The 22,373-nt window shown below is 44.3% G+C and overlaps 5 protein-coding genes across 5 annotated transcripts; 3 read left to right on the top strand and 2 right to left on the bottom strand.

Annotated features, from left to right (window-relative positions):
* The first annotated feature begins 236 nt into the window (after positions 1-236).
* Positions 237-4,111, top strand: K441DRAFT_660755 (Med5-domain-containing protein). The gene is made up of 7 exons (XM_067648762.1): positions 237-990; positions 1,141-1,391; positions 1,445-1,507; positions 1,554-2,057; positions 2,109-2,283; positions 2,330-2,701; positions 2,751-4,111. Exons 1-7 carry the CDS (start codon positions 369-371, stop codon positions 3,857-3,859), a joined length of 3,096 nt encoding a protein of 1,031 aa, XP_067503458.1. The 5' UTR covers positions 237-368; the 3' UTR covers positions 3,860-4,111.
* Positions 4,112-11,230: 7,119 nt separating this feature from the next.
* On the bottom strand, positions 11,231-12,991 carry K441DRAFT_127915 (uncharacterized protein). Its single transcript, XM_067640055.1, has 2 exons — positions 12,166-12,991; positions 11,231-11,804 (listed from the first exon to the last, which is right to left on the bottom strand). Exons 1-2 carry the CDS (start codon positions 12,808-12,810, stop codon positions 11,565-11,567), a joined length of 885 nt encoding a protein of 294 aa, XP_067503457.1. The 5' UTR covers positions 12,811-12,991; the 3' UTR covers positions 11,231-11,564.
* Positions 12,992-14,037: 1,046 nt separating this feature from the next.
* On the top strand, positions 14,038-17,235 carry K441DRAFT_677821 (uncharacterized protein; the record flags this gene model as incomplete). The annotated part of the gene is made up of 4 exons (XM_067651104.1): positions 14,038-14,546; positions 14,600-14,876; positions 14,923-16,618; positions 16,697-17,235. 4 exons carry the CDS (start codon positions 14,038-14,040, stop codon positions 17,233-17,235), a joined length of 3,021 nt encoding a protein of 1,006 aa, XP_067503456.1.
* A 382-nt stretch (positions 17,236-17,617) lies between these two features.
* Positions 17,618-19,352, top strand: K441DRAFT_687467 (putative short-chain dehydrogenase; the record flags this gene model as incomplete). Its single annotated transcript, XM_067652098.1, has 10 exons — positions 17,618-17,672; positions 17,705-17,822; position 18,189; positions 18,391-18,477; positions 18,642-18,708; positions 18,790-18,890; positions 18,923-19,019; positions 19,050-19,078; positions 19,130-19,271; positions 19,324-19,352. 10 exons carry the CDS (start codon positions 17,618-17,620, stop codon positions 19,350-19,352), a joined length of 726 nt encoding a protein of 241 aa, XP_067503455.1.
* Positions 19,353-19,443: 91 nt separating this feature from the next.
* On the bottom strand, positions 19,444-20,630 carry K441DRAFT_687466 (FabD/lysophospholipase-like protein; the record flags this gene model as incomplete). The annotated part of the gene is made up of 2 exons (XM_067652097.1): positions 19,444-20,513; positions 20,582-20,630. The coding sequence occupies 2 exons, from the start codon at positions 20,628-20,630 to the stop codon at positions 19,444-19,446; spliced, it is 1,119 nt and encodes a 372-aa protein (XP_067503454.1).
* Positions 20,631-22,373: the final 1,743 nt, after the last annotated feature.

Below are 22,373 nucleotides of genomic sequence, written 5' to 3'. Positions count from 1 at the left end.
TGGGCGACTCAACTCCAAAGATTAGCTTATATATCAACATACTATAGAATCACCAAATTGAGCTTATTTGATTAGTGAGCACAGGCCACATTCTCATTTGGGCGCAAAGTGCTCCCTTTTTCAGTGGAGAAAAAAAATGCTTGTGCTACTGCAAATGAAGCAACTCTGCCAAGCAATATCGTCAAAAACAAGCCAGCACCCCCCTTCTCGCCAAAAAGGAGCCCTGTGAGACGATCAACGAACCTAATAATCCATCCTCCGTATTCGCACGCCTCACATCACCACTTCAACCCATGGTCGCGTCTCAATATTCTTTAGCTCTTGATATGACATAACCCCTGGCGCCTCTCGTCTGCTGTCTTGGTCGAATGGATCCTGCGTTACAGGAATGGTCCATTTTCCTTGGCCGATGTCTCGAACAGCGCGTCCGGGCCGAGCTATTCGAGCCCGCCGCCAGCCAGCTTTATTCCAAAGTGCCAATCTCCGGCCGCAAGCTCGCTGAGGTCCTTCTTAGGCCTCGCTTGCCCTCAACAAATTGTCTAGACCCACTCGTGGTAGTCTATCTTGAGCGTCTCTTAGCTTCGAGACGATTTGACGCTTCCGATGTTCTGATTGCTGCCTTCAAGTGGTCTCGAGATCATCCCCCAAAGCCTGGCAATGAGGAGATTCCATCCAAAGACGATCCGTCACGATGGCAAAATCCGCCAGAGTTAGAAGAGATCATTTTCTACCGAATTCAGAAGGCCTTTTCGACTGGTGAGCGGCCGCAAACTAGGAATGAAGCTCGTAAGACGTTGGCCATTGTATCACAATGGATGTCTGCCATGGTTACGGCTCACAACAACGACTCCGTGATTCAAGCCATGACCGGAGTCCAGCAACCCCAATTACAATCTATCATAATGGTTCGTGAAGCTCTCGGCTTGCTTATTATGTACTTGATCGACAACCTCAAGGTCATAGATATGCTAAATGGCGGAACTCTTAAAGGTGTGTCTACTACGAAAATTCATTTTCAGCTATTTCCTTACGAGCAACTCTCCCAAACCTTCGACCTTAATATCACTCTCCGTGTTGCTTTGTAAATATGCAACTTTGACTATAATCACTGCACTCCGTGATGCTGACCATTTGAGTAAGAACTCCGGAAATCATTTGCGCAATCATTATCACAATTTATACCTTTCCTAAGCCAAACATCATTAACAGTAGCCAATCGACTTGAACTGTTTCAAAAAGAACACGGTCTCCTCGACGATCACAGTAGTGAACTCAACGGTGGGCCTGGCGAGAACGGCCTTGATGTCGCGGCCACTATCCAACTCGAGACAGTCATGGATTTACCACCCATTAATACGCGAGCTGGTCTCTATATATTTCTCAACTCCTTAGTATGTTAAATATCAACGCGATTATCAAGATTATGAAGTACTAACTTTCACAGCTTGTCGCCCGTCCGCTTACTGATGATATTACTATTATCAACTACTTGCATTCACGATACAAGGTATGCATCACCCTCAGACTTTTATTGCTGCGCTAATATCTAACAGATAGACACCCAAAATCTTGCAACCGATCTAATAACGGCTTCTTTTGATGTCTTATCAAACGCCATGTATCGGAGCGAGTCTCATCAGACTATGTTCTGTCTGAAGTCATTTCTGGTCAACAAAATCCCCACGCTGCTTACTCAACTCCAGGGATCAATATATCCATTGACATCAGAATTCTGCATCACACAAGCGTTGAGCCATGTTGATCCTAATGCCTTTCCCGCTTTTTCTCAGGGCTTTGATATGACAGGCAATAGCAACGTTCTTTCCGACGTTCGACAAGACTTTCTCAATGCCTGCGCCCTCCATGAGCTCATTCCCATAAATAGCATTGAGCGTCTCCTTGGAGAGACACCAGTGCAAAGCCCTCCAGAAGTGAGATATACCAAAGATGGTCTTGTTAAGCAGTGTGAAAATAATTTCGAGAAAATGACAATGCTTCTTGACGAGCTCGAGAACGTAGATGGTAATAGCGGAGGGATCGTTGGTGCTGTAACAGAAGTATGTCACCTGCGACCAGAGGAAATTATTGCGTCACTGATGAAGTTCAAGGTTATACAAAACTTCTGCCGGGGCAACCCCGATACCATGTCTCTCAAGACGATCTGCAATTCTCTTCTGCGGAAACCACAAGCTCTCGATANCATGCTCCAGTTCACCTCTCCAGCAAGCATCCTCCAACCCCTCTGCCAGGTGCTTGATGAGTGGAAATATGACCAAGACCAGGGTACGTTCCTGTTCATATTATTACAGATTTGTGCTCACTGCCATAGGGGAATATCAACCCGTCTATGATGAATTCGGGGCTATATTGCTGTTGGTTTTGGCGTTTGTCCACCGTTACGAGCTAACTTACCATGACATCGGGGCTCAGCATGATTCGTTCATCGCACAGCTCCTTAGTCGTGGGCATATCAGTCTACCCGCTGATGAGCTGACAGATGATCAAGGCAGGTATCTTGGGAAATGGCTTTGTGCGCTCTTTAGTTCAGAATTTAGTGCAGAGGAGGGGATAAATGATGAACTCATGTCTTCCTGTCGACCTCAAGAATTCTATCTCCTAGTACCCACACTTTTTGAGCAAACTGTTTTTGCTTGTTCAGCGGAAGTATTTGCTCTCGATGCAGTGAAAGGCGGTTTGGAATGTCAGTATCCATATAGGTTCTATCCGAACATGATACTTACGGCAGCTAGATCTCCTGGAAACCTTTCTCCTACCCTCCTTGGTCGGCGCCTTGACCTGGATGACATCCTACGCCCTTGAGCAAACCCACCACGACCTAGACGTGCTTATACAAATCTTCCACAAACTAATCCAACCTACCTCCATATCTGGAGAAGCTCAAGCCATGCATAAAACCATCCTCTCTATCGTCTCCCGCCGGCTCGAGAAGTGCTTCCGCACGCTCCGTCGCCGTGAACCCGGCCGAACCGACATCGAACCGCTACTCGAGGCCATCAAAGACAACCTTAACTACGAGCGCTCAGCCTACTCTCCGGTCTCTGAACTGGAGCAGTGGACGGGCACGCCAGGCAACACGCTCCGCATTGCTCTCCGTAACACGATACAATCGCTGGTCAACTGGTATTCCACAGCCTCCATCAATCTCACACCACCCAGCTACACCCACCGCCAGCTCTTCACAACACTCAAACTTCTGGGCGCACACAAGACCCTCCTGGCCATCATCGACGAAACAAAAGCGCAAACGGAAGCCGGAAACGGCGCCGTGGCCCTCGACATCGCCACCGCTCTCATCTGCGCCCCGAGCACCGAGAACAGCCCGCTGCCGGTCGACTGGGTCACGAGTCCCGTCGCCGCATCCGCGTCGCCGCGCACGCGGCTGAACCTGCGAGAAATGCTGAAGGTGGAGTTTGACGGCGCCGCGGGGCTCGTGATGCGCGATCCGCTGACTGCCGAGACGATCGTGCGGCTGCACCGCCGCGTCGAGGCGCAGCTGGCCGTCGTGGGCACGGAGCCATTGCCCGGCGCGCAGCTGGACCTGGGCGTCGGGGTCGGGGTCGATGTTGGAGTCGAGGGCCACGCGATGCCGGATATCGACATGGATGCCGTGAACGATGCGGCGGCGGCGGCAGCGGCGGTCGCCGGTGTGGGAGATATAGAACAGCAGGTGCTCGATCAGGGATTGGAGCAGCATTTGGATCTGGGAGGAGCGGGTGGTGGGCTGGATTTGGGGGCTGGAAGCGATATGGGGGATATGGGATTGGATTTAGATGGTGACATGGGCATGGGTATGGGCGACGACGATGATGTTTGGGGACTGAATTTCGATAATATGTGAGACTTGCTGCAGGAGTATGGGAAAATTGAAGGGAGGCAAAGCAATGCTTTTTTTTGGTGTGGTCTATATCAGGTCATTTTCTGACACTTGGGCTGCTGCACTGATGATTTTGAGCGCTTTGTCTATTCATCTGAAGCTATCTATAAGGTTCAGAAAATATACACCATCGGCCAAATGCACGTCTCAAGCAGTCCACCCTTAGTAGTCAGCATAGCCCACTATTTAGCCTTCATAAGCACAATTCGAAACAGCTGAGAAGCCAATCGCAAATCGAACCCTACAAGGGTGTGGCCGGTGCGGGTCGGCCACCCTCCCTGCTTGTGGTGGCAACGTCCAGTGCCTAATTACTTTCATTACCATTATATATTACTCATAGGCACGCTTACGCAGCTCAACCTTTATACGTTCGTGCTAGCTTCTGTTTACTATATTATATCTTCCGTTTACGCCTAGGAGACCTAGAAGTATATATCCCGCAAAATAAAATCTCTTTAAAGTCCGATCTCTATGTTCTTTATCTACCACTCATTTAGAGCTTTAAGCGACATCTCTATACGAGAATATTAAGGGCTAAGGACCTGTTTCCGGAGCTGGAAGCATTTTTCCAGCAGTAAGACGGCCTCTTTAATACGGCTTTAGGACTTTAACGTAAATGCGAGGTTACTTATACTGGTTAGCGTGTCTAGATGCTCCGCCCCAAGCACCTTCCTTCTCATCTCCACCACTTGCACCTCCAGCTCTTCGGCCTCCTTCCACTGCCCTTGATTCTTGTACGTCAATGCCAGATTGGCCATGCTAGCCCACGTGTTTAGATGCCACTTGCCAAGCACCCTTTTATTCGTCTCCATTACTTACGTCTCTAGCTCTCTGGCCTCCTTCCACCGCCCTTAATTCCTACACGTCAACGCTAGGTTAGCCATGCTGCTTAGCGTGTCCAGATGCTCTACCCCAAGCACCCTCTTTCTTGTCTCCATTACTTACACCTCTAGCCCTTTAGCCTCCTCCCACCGCCATTAATTCCTATACATTGACGCCAGGTTAGCCATGCTGCTTAGCGTATCTAGATGCTTTGCCCCAAGTACACTCTTTCTTATCTTTATTACTTACACCTCTAGCTCTTTAGCCTCCTTCCACCACCCTTAATTCCTATACGTTAACGCCAGGTTCGCTATGCTACTTAGCGTGTCTAGAAGCTCCACCCTAAGCATTCTCTTTCTTCTCTCCATTACTTATATCTTTAGCTCTTTAGCCTTCTTCCACCGCTATTAATTTCTATATATCGACGCCAGGTTAGCCATGCTACTTAGTATGTCTTAATACTCCGCCTTAAGTACCCTCTTTTTTGTCTTTATTACTTGCACTTCTAGCTCTTTAGCCTCCTCCCACCATCCTTAATTTCTGTACGTTGACACCAGGTTATATAACCGACTATTAACACTACGTTAAGATATAAGATCACCGCTTAGAAGGCTCTGAGATGGCGTTAACGCCACCTAATATAGTGGTTGCAGATTAATATTGGTGGTAGATTACCGTTCCTATTTCAGCTATCTATTACCCTATTACTTTTACCTTCTTTGTATATATATAGAGCCTCTAGAGCTATATTTACAATTAAGTCGTTTATTTAATTCTTTATACTATAAAGCTTACAGTTATAAGCCTAGATCGTACTACCTACTAACCAATTAATCTACTACCTTATTTAAGAAGTCACTACTTCTACTACCTTTATAGTGTTTTGAGCTTCTTCACCTATTAAACGAACGGACGATTGACCCTAGTTGACGTATATACCCGACCGATAAACGAACTAATAAATTAAATCAAAAGTTCGAAACATTAAAATAAGGTTTTTGCTAAGACGCTAATTAGACCCTGCCTGACCTATTAAATCCTAAAAATAATGATTATAAGCGAATTGAAAGTTAACCTAATCCTTAACTAGCCTTCTAATTGAATACAGTAGTTCTTTATTATCTAAGACACTGCTAAAACTAACGAGGTATGGGAGCACATTGACCTATCTAAAAAAGGCGAGTGTCTAAAGCTAGCATAACTAAGTCGTCCTATACTAAGGGATATACTATCTATAGCTATATCGATAGCAAAGCTAGACCTAAGTTAGCTTACCGCCTATAACTAGCTCTATGCTAAATATAAAGACGATCTTTATATATATGAGAAGCAAAAACGGGCTATAAACGATATTAGTAACTATATCGTTTGTACTATATTAGTAGCCTACCTTCTACTTATTAACGACCTTAATACGGTATACGAACGGCTTTAAGCACTTAAGACTGTACTAGCCCCTACTACCTTAGGTTAAAAATAAAACGTCCTAAATTAGTATACGGCTTTGAAAGTCTATAATAAAAAGCAGAGCATTGATAAATAGTTAAATAACTAGCGGAATGTCTATAAGCTTGCGGAGCAATTAAAGCTACCAGATATATAAGGATTTAGGCCACACTATGACTTTATTTAAGCTATTAAATCTATCTCTTCTAGTTTTATAGGAGTACTAGAAGTAGACCTTATTAGAAAAAAACGGAAGGATAAAGAGGCCCTATCTATTATTAATCTAATTAAGGAATTTAAGGAGTACTACCGTATGTAATAAGCAGTATCCTTAGCTACCCCTACTAATAACTCTACTTTTACAACCCTAGGTAATTCCAATTTAAATTTTAATAACAATTCTAATTTAGATTTAAAATGGAATAAGGAATGTATATACGGCTTTAAACATTAATTTAGCAGCTACTACTACATTGTTGAGTAGAAGCGCCCTTAAGGATAGAAACTAAACCTAGACATCTAAAAGAAAGTAGAAGAAGTAATCTTATTTACGCCTTAGATTAAACGCATTATTAACCTTATTTTAAAAAAAGAATAGGAAGTAAAGAAGAATATAAAATCTATAATTGATTTTAATTCCAAAACCCTACCTTCTAAAACCCCGACTAGCTATACTACTATGTTTAGTACTAGTTAAACTCCATTCGAACTCCAAAATACTTAGATACTTAACCCTAATATAAATACCCACGTCTGCAATAACTAAGAAGACTTTATCTTTTCCTACCTAGCTACAGAAGACGACTACCTAATTGCTGGTAGAAATTGTAAAAAGATATAGGCTTATAGAACAGTAATAATTACTATTAATATACTTACTAAAAGCTTAAAAATAAAGCTATCCTATATAGCATTGGTACCTACTATGTTTATAAATATCGTAGCACTATTAAGGGCTATAAATAACGATATCTATTTCAACTTAGGACAAAACTTACTATACCGTCTAGCAATTGGCGAAATAGTATGCTATGCGAAACAACTAGGGGGCTACTGGGTACTAATACACAGAGAGCCTACCCTAGATTTAATAACTCAATCGACCTTCTTAATAAGAAGACATTAACTAAGCAGAATGGCCCGTAAATTAATCAGAGCCATAGCTACAAAATGGCATAAAATACTTGGCTATGCAGGACCTAACGCTATTAAATAGCTTTCTAAGCACGTCAATGGCGTAAAGCTCGAAGAGCTAATTAATAAATAAGCACCGCTTAAAATTAAATACGAAGTCTACTTAATATTAAAGCACACACAGCAGATCTCTTAAAGACGAGAACACGAATTTCTAGCCACTTAACCATTCGAGCGGGTAGCATTCAATATTATTACCCTTGGAGAACTAGGGTATAACGGCAATAGATATATAATGCACTTCTATTATATATATTCCAAATTCAATTTTATATTTACCGCCAAGAATAAAGATAAAGCTACCGTCCTACCTACTATCCGCAAGACCTACCGTTTAATTAAAATATAATTTTATTAAGACGTGATCTTCTTCTAGAGCGACGACGAATAAGCTTTTGGATAAATAGGAGATACCTTATATATATAGTGCGCAGACAAAGGCATTACTTTTAAATACCGAGCCCCGTATACAGAAGAACAAAATGGTGGAGCTAAACGATCTAGACAAACCCTTATGGATTGATTAAGGGCTATACAGCTAGAAGTATCCTTACCCCCGTCTTTAAGACCAGAGGCGTTCCTTGCCGTAGGATACGCACTTAATCGAACCCCAAATAAGCAACTAGGATGGAAAACTCCGTACAAGATCGCCTACGGCAAGCCGCCATCACTTACCTATATATATGTATACGGCTGTAAAACCTATATACTAGATAAACGAATTAAAAGGGGAGATAAACTAGCTCCTTATGCATTAATTAAACACCTAGTCGGCTACGATTTAACTAATATCTATCAAATCTGGATTCCGAGTCTCCGTAAGGTCATTTAAACTAAAGACGTTATATTTAATAAGACCTCGTTCTATAACCCTAAGGGTTAAAACATTGACTACCTACTAAGGGAAGTATTAGAAGACACCCTCTAGACGATTAGTCTACTAGAACCTCTATATAAGGACAAATCTAAGGACGAATTAATCCTATACACAGTTAATCTAGACCCTTAAAGATCTACCTTAGGTGTAGATTAAACGACTACATCTAAATTAAATGATTTAGCAAAGCTTCGTATAAAAGATACTAAGTAGTTACTAACACCTAGCAGAATGGTATCTCCAGATTTACTAGAATTGAACACCTTACTATAAGGACTTTAAGACAATATCCTAAATACAATTAAAACAATTTTAACCCAGTTAAGCTCTCCAAAACCATTTAATAGAGCAATTAATACAGCTTTATAAGTTAATAAAGTCTCGGCCAAACCTTCTACCAACCTTATCCTACCAGAAGGATTAAAACGAATTTGATGTTAAGCGTATACAGTAGCACTAACCAATCTATCTACCCTATTTGGTTACTACGCTGGATTTGCTATAGGACTAGTAAAGGACATCGACCGAACTAGATCCTTATCTCTATATTAGGACAACCTTCCTCCTAAACCAAAAAATCTTAAAGATCTAAGAAAGTATCCTTTAACTACTAGCTTTTAAAAGGCTATAGAAAAAGAATATAACGACCTAAAACGCCGAGGGATATTTAAGACTGTACTAAAAGCAGAAGCAGGCAACGAGCAAATCCTTCTATTAAAATGGGTCTTTAAATATAAGCTTAATAGTGACGGCTACCTACAGAAGCTTAAAGCTAAACTATGCGTCCGCGGAGACCTATAGATTACAGAGGAAGAGACCTATGCAGCAACCCTAGCTGCTCGAATATTCCGTGCTCTTATGGCTATAGCAGCCGCATTTAACCTAGAAATTTAACAGTATAACGCTGTAAACGCATTTATAAATGCTAAGCTTAGTAAACCAATCTACTACTACTACCTAGAAGGTTTTAATTAAAACGGATATATCCTAAAGCTACTTATAGCGCTATATGGATTAAAAATCTCACCACTACTTTGGTATAAAGAGCTTACTAATATACTAGCTAAATTCGGATTAGAACTAGTACTAGGTACTAACTGCCTATTTACTAATAGACGACTTATTGTCTTCTTCTATATAGACAATATAGCCGTCCTATTTGCTAAGAAGGACCTTTTAAAACTTAAAGAATTTAAAGCAAAATTGCTGTACTGATACGAAATCCGTACACTAGGAGACCTATAGTAGTTCCTAGGTATTTAAATCAGTTAAGATTAAATAAGTAGGAAGCTCTGGCTTTGCCAAGACTCCTATATTAAAAAGATAGCCAATTAATTTAATATTTAACCACCAGAAAGATTTCCTAAGTTACTACTTCCTGCTAAAGAACTAATTCCGTCTAACTAGTAGACGAACCCTTAAAGAACCCTAGCCTACTAGCAACGAGTAGGGTTACTTATACACCTTACCATATTTAGAAGACCTAATATTACTAAGACGCATTCTAAGCTAGCCGAATTTCTTACTAATCTAAATTAACAACACCTTAACGCGGCAAACTAAGCTATTACTTACTATCTTAGAACAAAATCTACAGCTATTAAATACTCTGGCGAAGTATTTAGAGCCTACGTCTACTTTAGAAACCCTAAAGGAGAAGATGTTACCTTTTACGGAGTATCCGACGTAGTATTTGCGGACTATATAGAAACTAGACGAAGCTCTTAAGGATATCTATTTATCCTATTTAGAGGACTAATTAATTAGAAAGCAACCCTACAGCGATCTATTACTTGCTCAACTATTAAAGCAGAGCTTCTCTCCCTATCTACTGCTGCCATTGAAATTATCTAGTAGCAATAATTCTTTAAGGCAATTGGCTTTAATTTAGAACGCGAATTTACTATACTCTACGACAATATACAAACCGTATAACTCCTAAGACAGGATACACTAAAGCTTAACACTAAGCTTCGACATATTAACGTTTACTAGCACTAGCTAAGATAGAAAGTCCAAGACAAAAAGATTAACGTCTAATGGGTCCCTATAGACAAGATACCTGCCAACGGCCTTACCAAAATCTTACCCCGTTAAAAGCACGAGGCATAGATAAAGCAATTGAATTTAGTAGATATTCGACATTAGATCAATTGATTCCATTTACAATATCCGCAATATTTGTAATATTCACAATATACTATTCTTACCCTATCCGTTTACTACTCTTAAATTGTATCTAAATTTCTTATTTTAGTATAGCTTCTACCCTTATTTTATATTCTATAGCTTTAACTACACCGTTAAATCTAGGGGGGTGTGTAACCAACTACTAACACTACGTTAAGACACAAGATCACCGCTTAGAAGGCTCTAAGATGGCGTTAATGCTACCCAATATAGTAGTTATAGATTAATATTGGTGGCAGATTACCGTTCCTATTTCAGCTATCTATTACCCCATCACTTCTACCTTCTTCATATATATATAGAGCCTCTAGAGCTATATTCACAATCAAGTCGTTTATTTAATTCTTCGCACTACAAAGCTTACAGGTTGGCCATCCTGCTTAGCGTGTCCAGATACTCTACCCCAAGCGCCCTTTTTCTTATCTCCGTTACTTACGCCTCTAGCTCTTCGGCCTCCTCCTACCGCCATTAATCCCTATACGTTAACGCTAGGTTAGCTATGCTGCTTAGCATATTTTAATACTTCGCCCCAAGCACCCTCTTTTTTATCTTTATTACTTACACTTCTAGCTCTTTAGCCTCCTCCCACCATCCTTAATTCCTGTACGTCGACACTAGGTTGGCCATCCTACTTAGCGTATCTAGATGCTCTACCCTAAGCGCCCTCTTTCTTATCTCCGTTACTTACGCCTCTAGCTTTTTAGCCTCCTCCCACCGCCATTGATCCCTATACGTTGACGCCAGGTTGGCCATACTGCTTAGCGTGTTTAGATACTCCGCCCTAAGTACCCTCTTTCTTATCTCTATTACTTACACCTCTAGCTTTTTGGCCTCCTTCCACCGCCCTTAATTCCTATACGTCAATGCCAGGTTGGCCATACTACTTAGTGTGTCTAGATGCTCCGCCTTAAGTACCCTATTTCTTATCTCTATTATTTACACCTCTAGCCCCTCGGCCTCCTTTAACCGCCCTTAATTCTTATACGTTAACGCTAGGTTAGCTATACTGGTTAGCGTAAAGAGATGTTTCTCCCCAACTACCCTCAAGCATATTTCTAGCGCTTTTGCTTATAACTCTTCCGTAATAGTAACGTTGTTTCCTTATTACTTAAGAAGAAGTACTATTACCTCTTTTCCACTCTAGTAATTCTCTGCCGCGGCTTTAACTACCTCCTCTGTAATCTTGACCTCGTCTCCTCGCTGCTTAAGAAGAAGCATCATTACCTCTTTTCCGTTCTGTATATTCCCTGCCGCGGCTTTAATTACCTCCTCTGTAATCTTAACCTCATCTCCTCGCTGCTTAAGAAGAAGCATTATTACCTCTTTTCCGTTTTGTGTATTCCCTGCCGCGGCTTTAACCACCTCCTCTGTAATCTTGACCTCGTCTCCTCGCTGCTCAAGGAAGAAGCGTCATTACCTCTTTTCCGTTCTGTGTATTCTCTGCCACTGCTTTAACTACCTCCTCTGTGATCTTTACCTCGTCTCCATGGCTGCTTAAGAAGAAACGCCATTACTATTTGGTCCACTCTGTACTGCGGTTCTGACTACCTCCTCTCCTCTCTGCTTAAGAAGAAGCGGCCATTACCTCTTTTCCATTCTGAGTATTCCCTACTACAACTTTAACCACCTCCTCTGTAATCTTGACCTCGTCTCCTCGCTGCTCAAGAAGAAGCATCATTACCTCTTTTCCATTCTGAGTATTCCTTACTGCGGCTTTAACCACCTCCTCTGTAATCTTGACCTCGTCTCCTCGCTGCTCAAGAAGAAGCGTCATTACCTCTTTTCCATTCTGAGTATTCCCTACTGCGGCTTTAACCACCTTCTCTGTAATCTTGACCTCGTCTCCTCGCTGCTTAAGAAGAAGCGTCATTACCTCTTTTCCATTCTGAGTATTCCCTGCCGCGGCTTTAACCACCTCCTCTGTAATCTTAACCTCGTCTCCTCGCTGCTCAAGAAGAAGCATCATTACCTCTTTTCCGTTTTGTGTATTCCCTGCTGCGGCTTTAATTACCTCTTCTGTAATCTTAACCTCGCCTCCTCGTCGCTTAAGAAAATCAGCTATATTGTTCGCATCATATGATATTGCAACTCTGCTAAGATATGTCGTGTTTAAGAAAGTGAAATCGTATAAGAATTCCATTGTCGTATAATAGCGAGAGTCAGGCAGGTCAAATAAGAATGATATAGTATCGTGAACAACTTGCTGGACGGTCTTTGTATAATCCGGTTGTAGATTATTAGTGTCCCGCATATTAGAACATATGCCAAGTAACGCGTATATCATATCCCGTGGGTCACCCGCTTGGCTTCCATTAAACTTTAGTAGGAGAGTGTAAAGATCTCGCTTCTGGCTCCACCAAGAGTCTTTCCTTGAGGGACCTGGCATTATATCCAAAACAGCTTAACAATGAGGTTCTGGTTGCACTCCCATTAGCGACGGGGTAAGGGCAAAGATGCGCGCTGAGACAGATCTGGTGCCGGTACAGACTACCGCAATATTTGCGTTGGCGACTTCTTGCAAAATCCAAACTCTCCTAAACCAAGATCGCTTTAAGAGCATCTCCATCCCTACGCGCTGTTTTGTTACTATACCTGAATATAAATCCTTTAGGATGAGCTGTACTGCTGACCAAAGGTTCATCCAGCGCATATCAGTGAGTTTCCAGTTCCCACATGCGTGCTTGATACTCTCTTCCTCTAGTTGTTTTAGAGAATCCATAAGCACCCTTATCTCGTATGTTGCTGGGCCTAACCAGAAAATAACCTGATTAGCCTGAGAATATATATTCCCCATTTGCTGGACTTGGTGTCCTCGTTCTTGATTATTGCTTTGGTTAATGCAAACCGCATCAACCCAAAGTATCCGGTCAATATCTTGGGAACGCAGATACTGAAGTGCCCAGTATAGGTTTTTGGTGACACCAAGCGTTCGCCCATCTATCTTTATGTGTTCAGTCATTTCCGTGCTGCCCCATGTATATGACAAAGCCTCATAAGGAATAACGCTGTCGCCTTGGAGCCAGGCTTGAAAGAGCTCGCACTCAATATCGACATCTATGCCTTTAAAAAGTCGTAGCAGCCGAAACGCAGGCCCTTCAAGATCAATCGGTTCGTATTTGAAAACACTCATCTTTTGTCGTACGGGAGACATAGGTTGGGAGATAAGCTGTGATAATCTAACATTGAGATGACGCTGGGTTAGGCAGATGGTCGTGAAGGCATTAATAGCGGGGAACTCACTAGAGCAAATCCAAAGTCCGACGCGAAAAAGTACAGCATTTCTAAATGAGAACGAAGGGCAGCTGCTCATGTGTATAACGAAAGGAGGTTGCTTCGAGCCCTGCACTAAGAAGCCGAGTTTAATTGTTCGGAAGCAGAAGGTCTGAGCAAGGAAAAAGTAAGGTCATAGTTTTAGCCTTAGAGCATGGCGCAGCAAAAGGCCAGATCAGCCCTAGTACAGTACTCAGCAGAACAATTTTCGAATTTCATATAACGCCTACTCTAATACTCGTGTCTCATAGGCATAGCCTCGAGAGATCCTTTAACATACAGAAGCGAATCTCGAGTCTGCCTGAGGTTCAGCCTTGTATCTGCCGACCTCTTGGAATCTTGCATGTCGTCGCAAACGTCATTACAAGAACGATGCTACACCTTCGATAGTCTCGAATACAGCAACACTGCTTTCTCCTACCTACGTGACATCATAATGGAGACCCTTGCAATCATCGGCCTTGTCGGGAATGTCGTCCAGTTTGTCAATTTTGGCGGTAAGCTAATTGCGAAGTCGACGGAGCTCTACCGGTCTAGCGAAGGCGCGCTTGCGGAGAACATCGACGCTGAGACGGCAACAAATCATCTAGTGCTACTCAACAATAAGCTTAAAGACGCCGCTACTACTGCCAGCGATGATGCGCTCAAGAGACTCTGTGAATCGTGCAAGTCTACCGCCGACGAGCTGCTCGCAGCGTTGAATAAAGTCAAAGTTAATGACAAACAAAATAGATGGAAAAGTATTAGGAAGGCTTTGCGGTGTGTATGGAGCAAGGAGAAAATTCGTGAGCTAGAAGGACGGCTGGAAAGGTTGAGGGAAGAGCTAAACTTGCACGTTATCACGGATCTTAGGTGTGTAGGCATATTACGAGGCAATAATTGCGCTAACCATATATATGGTATAGGGAGCAAGTCTTGCGACTTGAGGTAGATCATACAGATCGCCTTAAAGACCTTAATTCGATAACGCAAAGAGTTTTTAATGCTGTTATTAAGCAACAGGACGTCTTTAAAGCAACGCACGATATGCAGATTGCTCTAATGGGGACTTTACATAGCGAGATGGTATTAAGAGTTAAAGACGAACATACTATTACTTATCGTGAGATCATTGGAGAAACGGCATTAAATATCCAAGCTGAGCATGCAATTACCTGTCGCGAGGTAATTCAAGAGATTCAGGTAAGACTCCTTTCTAGTCTTTTACTACTATTATTGACTTTTCTAGCGACGTGAGCAAGAAACGTGCCTAGCTATCCCACGTAAATCCTGCTGGTCTGTCCCGCTCCTAAGGAATCGCCACTTTGTTGGCCGCAGCTCCCAACTCCACCAACTAGAGGCTAGACTTTTTGGGGAGAGTCACTCTAAGGTTGCAATTATCGGCCTTGGAGGTGTCGGCAAGACCCAGATTGCGCTCGAGCTGGCTTATAGAACCAGAGATAAATGTCCTGAATGCTCGGTCTTTTGGGTATCTGCAACTAATACGGAGAGTGTTCAACAAGCGTACCTCAAGATCGCCCAGCAGTTACGCATGCCAGGGTTAGAGGATAAGAAAGAAGATATTAGAGAGCTTGTGCAACACTACCTAAGTCAGGAAAGCGCAGGCCAGTGGCTGCTAGTATTAGATAATGCCGATGACTTAGATATATGGCTTAAGAAGACCGACAACAGTACCAAATCGACTCGTCTTATTGATTTGCTGCCGAGAAGCGACAAAGGATCAATAGTCTTCACAACACGGAGCCGGAAGGCCGCATCGAAGTTCGCGCACGGAAACGTAATTCATGTCGTGGAGATGGACGAGGAGGCTGCAGCTCAAGTGCTAAGGAATTCACTGGTTAATAAGGAAGTGTTGAACGACGGCCCCACCGTGGTGCAGCTGCTAAGGTTGCTGACCTGTCTCCCTCTTGCTATTGTGCAAGCGGCTGCGTATATTAACGAAAACGACATATCGCTCGCAGAATACGTATCACTCTTCAATGACCGTGAAGAGAATATTATTGAACTTCTGAGCGAAGACTTTGAAGATAAAGGGAGATACCACGATGTCAAGAACCCCATTGCTACTACATGGCTCATCTCATTTGAACAAATCCGGGCTCGTGACGCTCTAGCTGCGGACTACTTATCATTCGTGTCATGCATCGACCCAAAAGCAGTCCCACTATCACTCCTACCACCGGCACAGACAAAGAAGAAGGAGATTGATGCCATTGGAACGCTAAGCGCCTACTCGTTTATTACGAAGCGACCAGCAGACCGGTGTTTCGATCTCCACAGGTTAGTGCATCTTGCTACTCGAAACTGGCTAAGAGAGCAGAAGCTGCTACCAGAGTGGACAGCAAGGACTATTGCGCGGCTAGCGGAAGTTTTCCCTAACGACGATCATAAGAACAGAAGTCTATGGAGGAGTTATTTACCACATGCGTATTATGTTCAAGCATCCAATGTCTTCCAGGATAGCATTGAAGAAAGTATACCCTGGATTGAGCGATTTGGGCTATGTCTACTTAGCGATGGACGATGGAAGGAGGCAGAAATGGCACTTATGCAAGTGATGGAGACGAATACGAGGATGCTTGGGGAGGAGCATCCAGACACGCTGACTAGCATGGCCTACCTAGCAACGACATATAGGAATCAAGGACGGTGGAAGGAGGCGGAAGAGCTAGACGTGCAAGTAATGGAGACGAGAAAGAGGGTGCTCGGGGAGGAGCATCTTTCCACAGTAGACGGTATGGCGAATCTAGCGATGACGTTTAAGCATCAAGGGCGGTGGAAGGAGGCTGAAAAGCTGGATATACAAGTGAAGGAGACGCGTATAAGAATACTTGGGGAGGAGCATCCAGGCACACTGAGTAGCATGCATAACCTAGCGGCAACGTACAGTAATCAGGGGCGGTGGGAGGAAGCCGAAGATCTAGGTATGCGAGTAATAGAGATGTGTGTAAAGGTATTTGGGGGGGCACATCCAGGGACACTAACTAGCATGAACAACTTAGCGTGGGCATACAACCATCAGAGGCGGTGGAACGAAGCCGAAGATCTGGGTGTACGAGTGATGGAGACAAGAAAGAGGGTACTTGGGGAAGAGCATCCAGACACACTGACTAGCATGAACAACTTGATGTGGACGTACAACCATCAAGGGCGGTGGAAGGAGGCTGAAAATCTAGGTGTGCAAGTGCTGGAGACGAGAAAGAGGGTGCTTGGGGAGGAGCATCCAGACACTCTGACCAGCAGGGGCAACCTAACAACGACATATAAGAATCAAGGACGGTGGAAGGAGGCTGAAGATCTAGAGGTGCAAGTGATAGAGACAAGAAAGAGGGTGCTTGGGGAGGAGCATCCACACACGCTGGCTAGCATGGCCAGCCTTGCATATACGTGGAAGCACCAGGGTCGAAACAAAGAGGCTATCTCATTGATGGAAAAGTGCTTCCAGCTACAGAGGCAGATCCTTGGCTCTCACCATCCTGACGCACAGCCTTCGCTTGAAGCTCTAAATGAGTGGCAAATGGAGAACATAGAAATAAGCTAGCGTAAAGGCGGAATAGGTCGAGCTGCATAAGCATGCTCAACGAGTGATGTCTAACGGTAATTAATGCGATTTGCAACTAGATGTCGCCACCACAAGCAGGGAGGGTGGCCGACCCGCTCCGGCCATACCCTTGTACCAATTCCGCGACTTTGCGGGGTACTACTTTTATCTTGCTCCCTATATTATTTAGCCAGCGTCAGCGAACCATTGTGAGATAAAAGTACACGCCTATAACAGATCTGTGTTGGGAACAGAGTCACTATAAATTTTCTTAGCTTATTCTTATTCGGACGCCCTGATACAGAGCCTGCCGTACGACCTCATAAGCTGAAACGTGCTCATTACTGGTGGATCGCGGTGAGTTCAGCTCTCGTCAAAAGAAATGAGCGCATGCGATTTTCCCGACGTGTCGGAATTTGAGGCTATTCTGTCTCTTGGTTGCGTTTTCTCCGCTTGTTCGTTCTGAAAGTTACATATTCTGGTGGCCTGGGTGCAGTTACTGCAAACGCATTTGCGGCTGGGGGCTGCAATACTGCGGTCAACTATGCCAGTTGCGAGGGCCCGGCTGTTGAATTGCGGGATAAGTTGTCAGGCTACTAAGTAGGCTAGTGGAAATGATACATATGATGCTCTATGAGGAAGAATCTAAGGGGCTCGGTGGCCTAAGAAAGTATCTACAAGATGGCCCGCGCGCTATCACGTGACCTATCACGTGCACGTCGCTGAGCTCAAAGATACTGCCCAAGTACCACCAACACAAGTTAATTAAAGAATTCGGAGTGTAGTCCTGCGTTATCCCTTCCCACACCGGCGTCCACAGCTTGGCGCCAAGCCTATGCACATCAGTATCAGATGTACATTGTTGCGCAGCTCTCATTATAATGGCAAACTTTCAGTCGAACGAGAGCCCGTGATTAGCCAAACCCTTATCGATATGCGTGGACGTAAACCAGCGTGGGAAGGGATAAAAGGGATGAGTTGACCCTTGGGCTCTTAATCCATTTTCCTGATTAAGGGGTAGTGAAGATGGTGGGATTCAGATAGGCAATTGTTAAGAGGTGGAGAGGGCTGAGGGGGTAGATGCGGAGATTGAAGGTAGCTGGAGAAGGAAAAAGACGTTCATAATGACTTTCACTTCATCTAACGATATCACAGGACGCGGGTGTGCTAGCGGATTGCGCCCGCTGCGTACAAGAGACCGTCAAAGCTTTCGGAGGGATTGATATCATCATTGGAAATGCAGTGAGTTCATTCCAGTAACTTTTTGATCTATTTGGTAATCTAGAGTACAGTGTTCTATTAAAATCACACAAATCCTGCCTTGCCCAAGGCCCCCAACCCCCGTTCCTAATCCACCCCTTACTCTGATCAAACTCCGTCTACTAACCATGCTACATGGTTCGTAGGAATGGGCCGAGTTTGGGACCTTCTCCAATTTGGATGCCTTGGCAAAGGAGGAGTGGGATAAGACACGTTCATATTTTTTCTAGTTGGAAATCCAAAGAAATTGCGGCTCCATCTTGCGAGATAGATTGATGAATAGATAGTGTTGAGCCGTGAATGTAAAAGGTCAGATGGCCCTCCTAAAAGCGGCCGTGCCGGCATTCAACGCGAATCCTGAAGGCGGTGCCATTATCATCACTCCATCAATAGCTGTAAGTTTTATTGCCGTAGAAGCTTAACTGAGCTGAACATTTTGGCAGGGCGTCTCGCAGGCAGGCCTTCCATGGCATACTCAGTAACGAAAGCTGCACAGCTGCATTTAATGAAATGCCTTGCGAAAAGTCAGGGGTAGAAAGCGCGGATAAACGCAGTTTTGCCTGGGTTGTTGATGACTGAATGGGTCGGTGATTGCAGAATATGTTTGTCGAGCTCGTCGACTAATAAAGAATAGGGTATGAAGTATTCTCTAGATATGATCAAGATGATGAAGGGAAAGGCGGCCCTAAAGATAGAGACGAATCTGAATGACTGTCCCAATGCATTTGTGATGATTGCCAAAAACGCATCAGTGACTGGTCAGAAGATCTATGTTGGTGAGTTTGCGGAGAATTTAGTCATGTCTCGTGCAGTTGCTAATTCGTGAAGATGCTGGGTTGTATATCGCTGCTCCTTAGGACTCGGGTATAGTTGATAGAAGGATTTGTGGTTGACCTATGCTCGTAGTCTTATTTGCTGAGGCTGTAAGCTGGTCTTGGGGACCGTCTTTCAATCTTCATTCGCCTGTTCGGTGTCGTCTAGCGCTTTCATGACCTCTTCAACCTCTTTTGGCGACGTGATTGCCCATACTCCGCCTCCTTTAACTTCGCCCTTCATCCCAACTTCCTTACCGACTAGATTCCTTCCCACCTTACCAGGACCAATGCCAATCCATCTTCTCACTTTCTCCTCTTGATCCAAATACCTTACAGAGTTCCACCATCTTACTGTCTCCACACATTGCCTTGCTAGTAGATCTTTGAGTTGGTCCTTAGACTTGAAAGGTCTCGCAGAGACATTAGACACGCATGGCATGATGCCCGGCCAGGTGATAATATCCTGACCCGTTTCCGTGGGTTGATAGAGCAACTTCTTCATCCATTCCTGCGCAGGTTTCATCAATGGGCTGTGAAACGGGCTATCACTCCTCAGCCTCACGCTTCTCGGATCATGGCTTCCAAACTGCCTCAAGTTTGTCAACAGTGTATTTATCCTCTCAATACTCCCACTCAACACGATCTGGTTCTTCGAATTGATATTCGCGATAAGCACCTGCTGCACAGCTGGAATGTCGTCCGCTGAATCTGACTTCGAACCTAGGCTAGAAAGCCCAAGAAATTCGTAGATACCATCGAGTAGGGACCGCATGTGCTCTTCGCTCTCGCAAACCAGTGCTACCATACCAAAGTCGCCGCCCTCGCGCTCACGAGCTTCCTTCGAGCACCGGGCCATGACTTCTGCACGTTCCCGCACCATTTTCAATGCATCATGGAAGGTAAGATAGCCTCCTGCGACCAATGCAGCGAATTCGCCCAAAGAGTGGCCTAGTGTGACATCCACTCGTTCCCCCGTCTTGAATCCGAATTCCTGCTCCAGAACTCGCAGTATCATGATCGAAGTTGCCATGATGGCCGGTTGTGCATTTACGGTCGCCGTAAGCCTCGCATTAGGGCCTTCGGCAATAATCTGGGTCAAGGGAACATTGAGGGTCGAGTCAATCTCCTCGAGTATAGGCTTTACGGTGCGAGGGAAGGCTTCGAGCCACGGGGTCGCCATTCCAACACGCTGCACGCCCTGACCTGTGGATGCTCAGCACGGGAAATTCAAGAAACCCGGTAGTTGCTCGCATGAACAAGTGAAGCCGTACCTGGAAAGAATAGCGCTGTTCGTGGCCTCTTGGCTGCAGTCGTACTCATCCATCTCCGTCTCCTACATCTCCTCGTGACAACACGTGGCAGGCACGCTGCTAGCCTACAAGGTGGCAACTCGTTGACTAGCATTGTTGAAATGCTTCGGGTGATCATATAGAGCACCGGTCGCAGTGTTGTGGATTGTTGCGGGAATGTGGGCTCTTATGGGATGGGAGTGGAGCTATGTCGTAGCCAGGTCGTTCCTCGGCTCCCCGGTATTGATTTGAGCGAGAAGACCCTTCTTCTCTCCCGCACAACGACTAACTATGCTTTTCCGTGTGGAATATCGAATGAGTTGGGATGAATTAGATATGTATCAACGCCTGCCTATCTTCCCGAATCTTCGAATGACTCGTGGAACTCGGGCGAATGGCGAGACAGGTGACGCGCCAATCCCCCAATCCACAGCTGCCATGGAAATCGAAGCGCGGCGCATGAGCGATAAAAACAGCACAGCCGCGTGGGACAGCGGGATTTTCCATGATTTAGGTAGTTTTCACAAAGTTAATGAAGTATACTTATGCATATATTAGTATAGGCGGATAAATATGATCTTTTTATGTAAGTGTATGGAGCATCATACCATCCTTTGAAGAGATATCAGCAACTTACACCGCAATCCAATGCTAAAATACCAAGAGAGATTTACAAATATTGTGGAAACATTTCTATTCTACGTTAAAATGTACAGCTGCGTCTAATAAATTTGTCATGTGTCTCTCCGTAGCTATTGGTTTCAACTCTATTTGGACAGCATACAAGATTTTCGACAAATTTCAACCGCCTTTCACCAAGGCGAGCCGATTAATTTCACACCATCTGCTGTTAATAAATGCTGTCCGGCTAGACTGGCGTAGAAAAGTGAAATTGCACAATCCTAGGTTATATTTCTATTCAATTAGCAGCTGCTACCGTATGACCACATGGGCGAAAGTTTCACTGTCAGCAACTCGGTTAGAAGTGAGGCTGCGGGTTAGTAGGCTAGCCTGAGACTTCCAACTAAATTAATACATATCTCAAGTTTGTCAACGTGGGAAGGGGCATTGGTCATTGCAGGTGTCTAGAGGAATTTTTCTTCAGGTCTCCCTACCCTGCGGGACATGAGTGGATAAATCTGGATTGAACCGTCTCTAAACTCCTTCGTTATACTCCATCACATCTTCGGATTTAATACATGAGGCAATACGCTAGGCTAGTCTTTGCGGCTGCTCATGCCAAAAATCCTTAGTCCCAGGTACCACATTACTCCGGCCGTTTGTCTGGTTCTGGTGACAAGATATCCCTCTGCGGAGCCTTTTCAATCAGCATACCCTCATGCAAAATCCAATGGCGCCTTTATGATATGGCAAACTTCCTGGCTTCAGTGCTAAGTCCGTTATACCGGGTTCCAAGCTCTCTTGACACATGCTTGGTATGATACTCGGAGTGAGCATGCAGTTAGTGACATCAGAACCTCTCCGAGCAGAGAGTTCACAATCCGAGCAAACAGAAGACAAAATTTATCAGAATCCTGAAGTGTGCTTGTTTGTATCAAGTTGATGTTTGGCTGACTGTAGATGCCCTGACCCTCTTCTCCGTGGGGTTTTGATGCGAGGGTCTGTAACAGCGAACCTAAACAACCGCGCCGTCATCAGCAAGCATTCAAGGGGGTGCTACTTGGCCAATAGTTGATTTCGGTACAATTTGTTGCAAACGGTTGCACCTACATCGGTATGCTCCTGGCGTCTCGCATGGTTCAAATAGTGATGT

This window comes from Cenococcum geophilum, assembly GCF_001692895.1.
Source record: "Cenococcum geophilum 1.58 unplaced genomic scaffold K441scaffold_24, whole genome shotgun sequence".
NCBI lineage: Eukaryota > Fungi > Ascomycota > Dothideomycetes > Gloniales > Gloniaceae > Cenococcum > Cenococcum geophilum.
The sequence above is the reverse complement of the archived record's forward strand: the minus strand, read 5'-3'. Positions and strand labels throughout refer to the sequence as shown.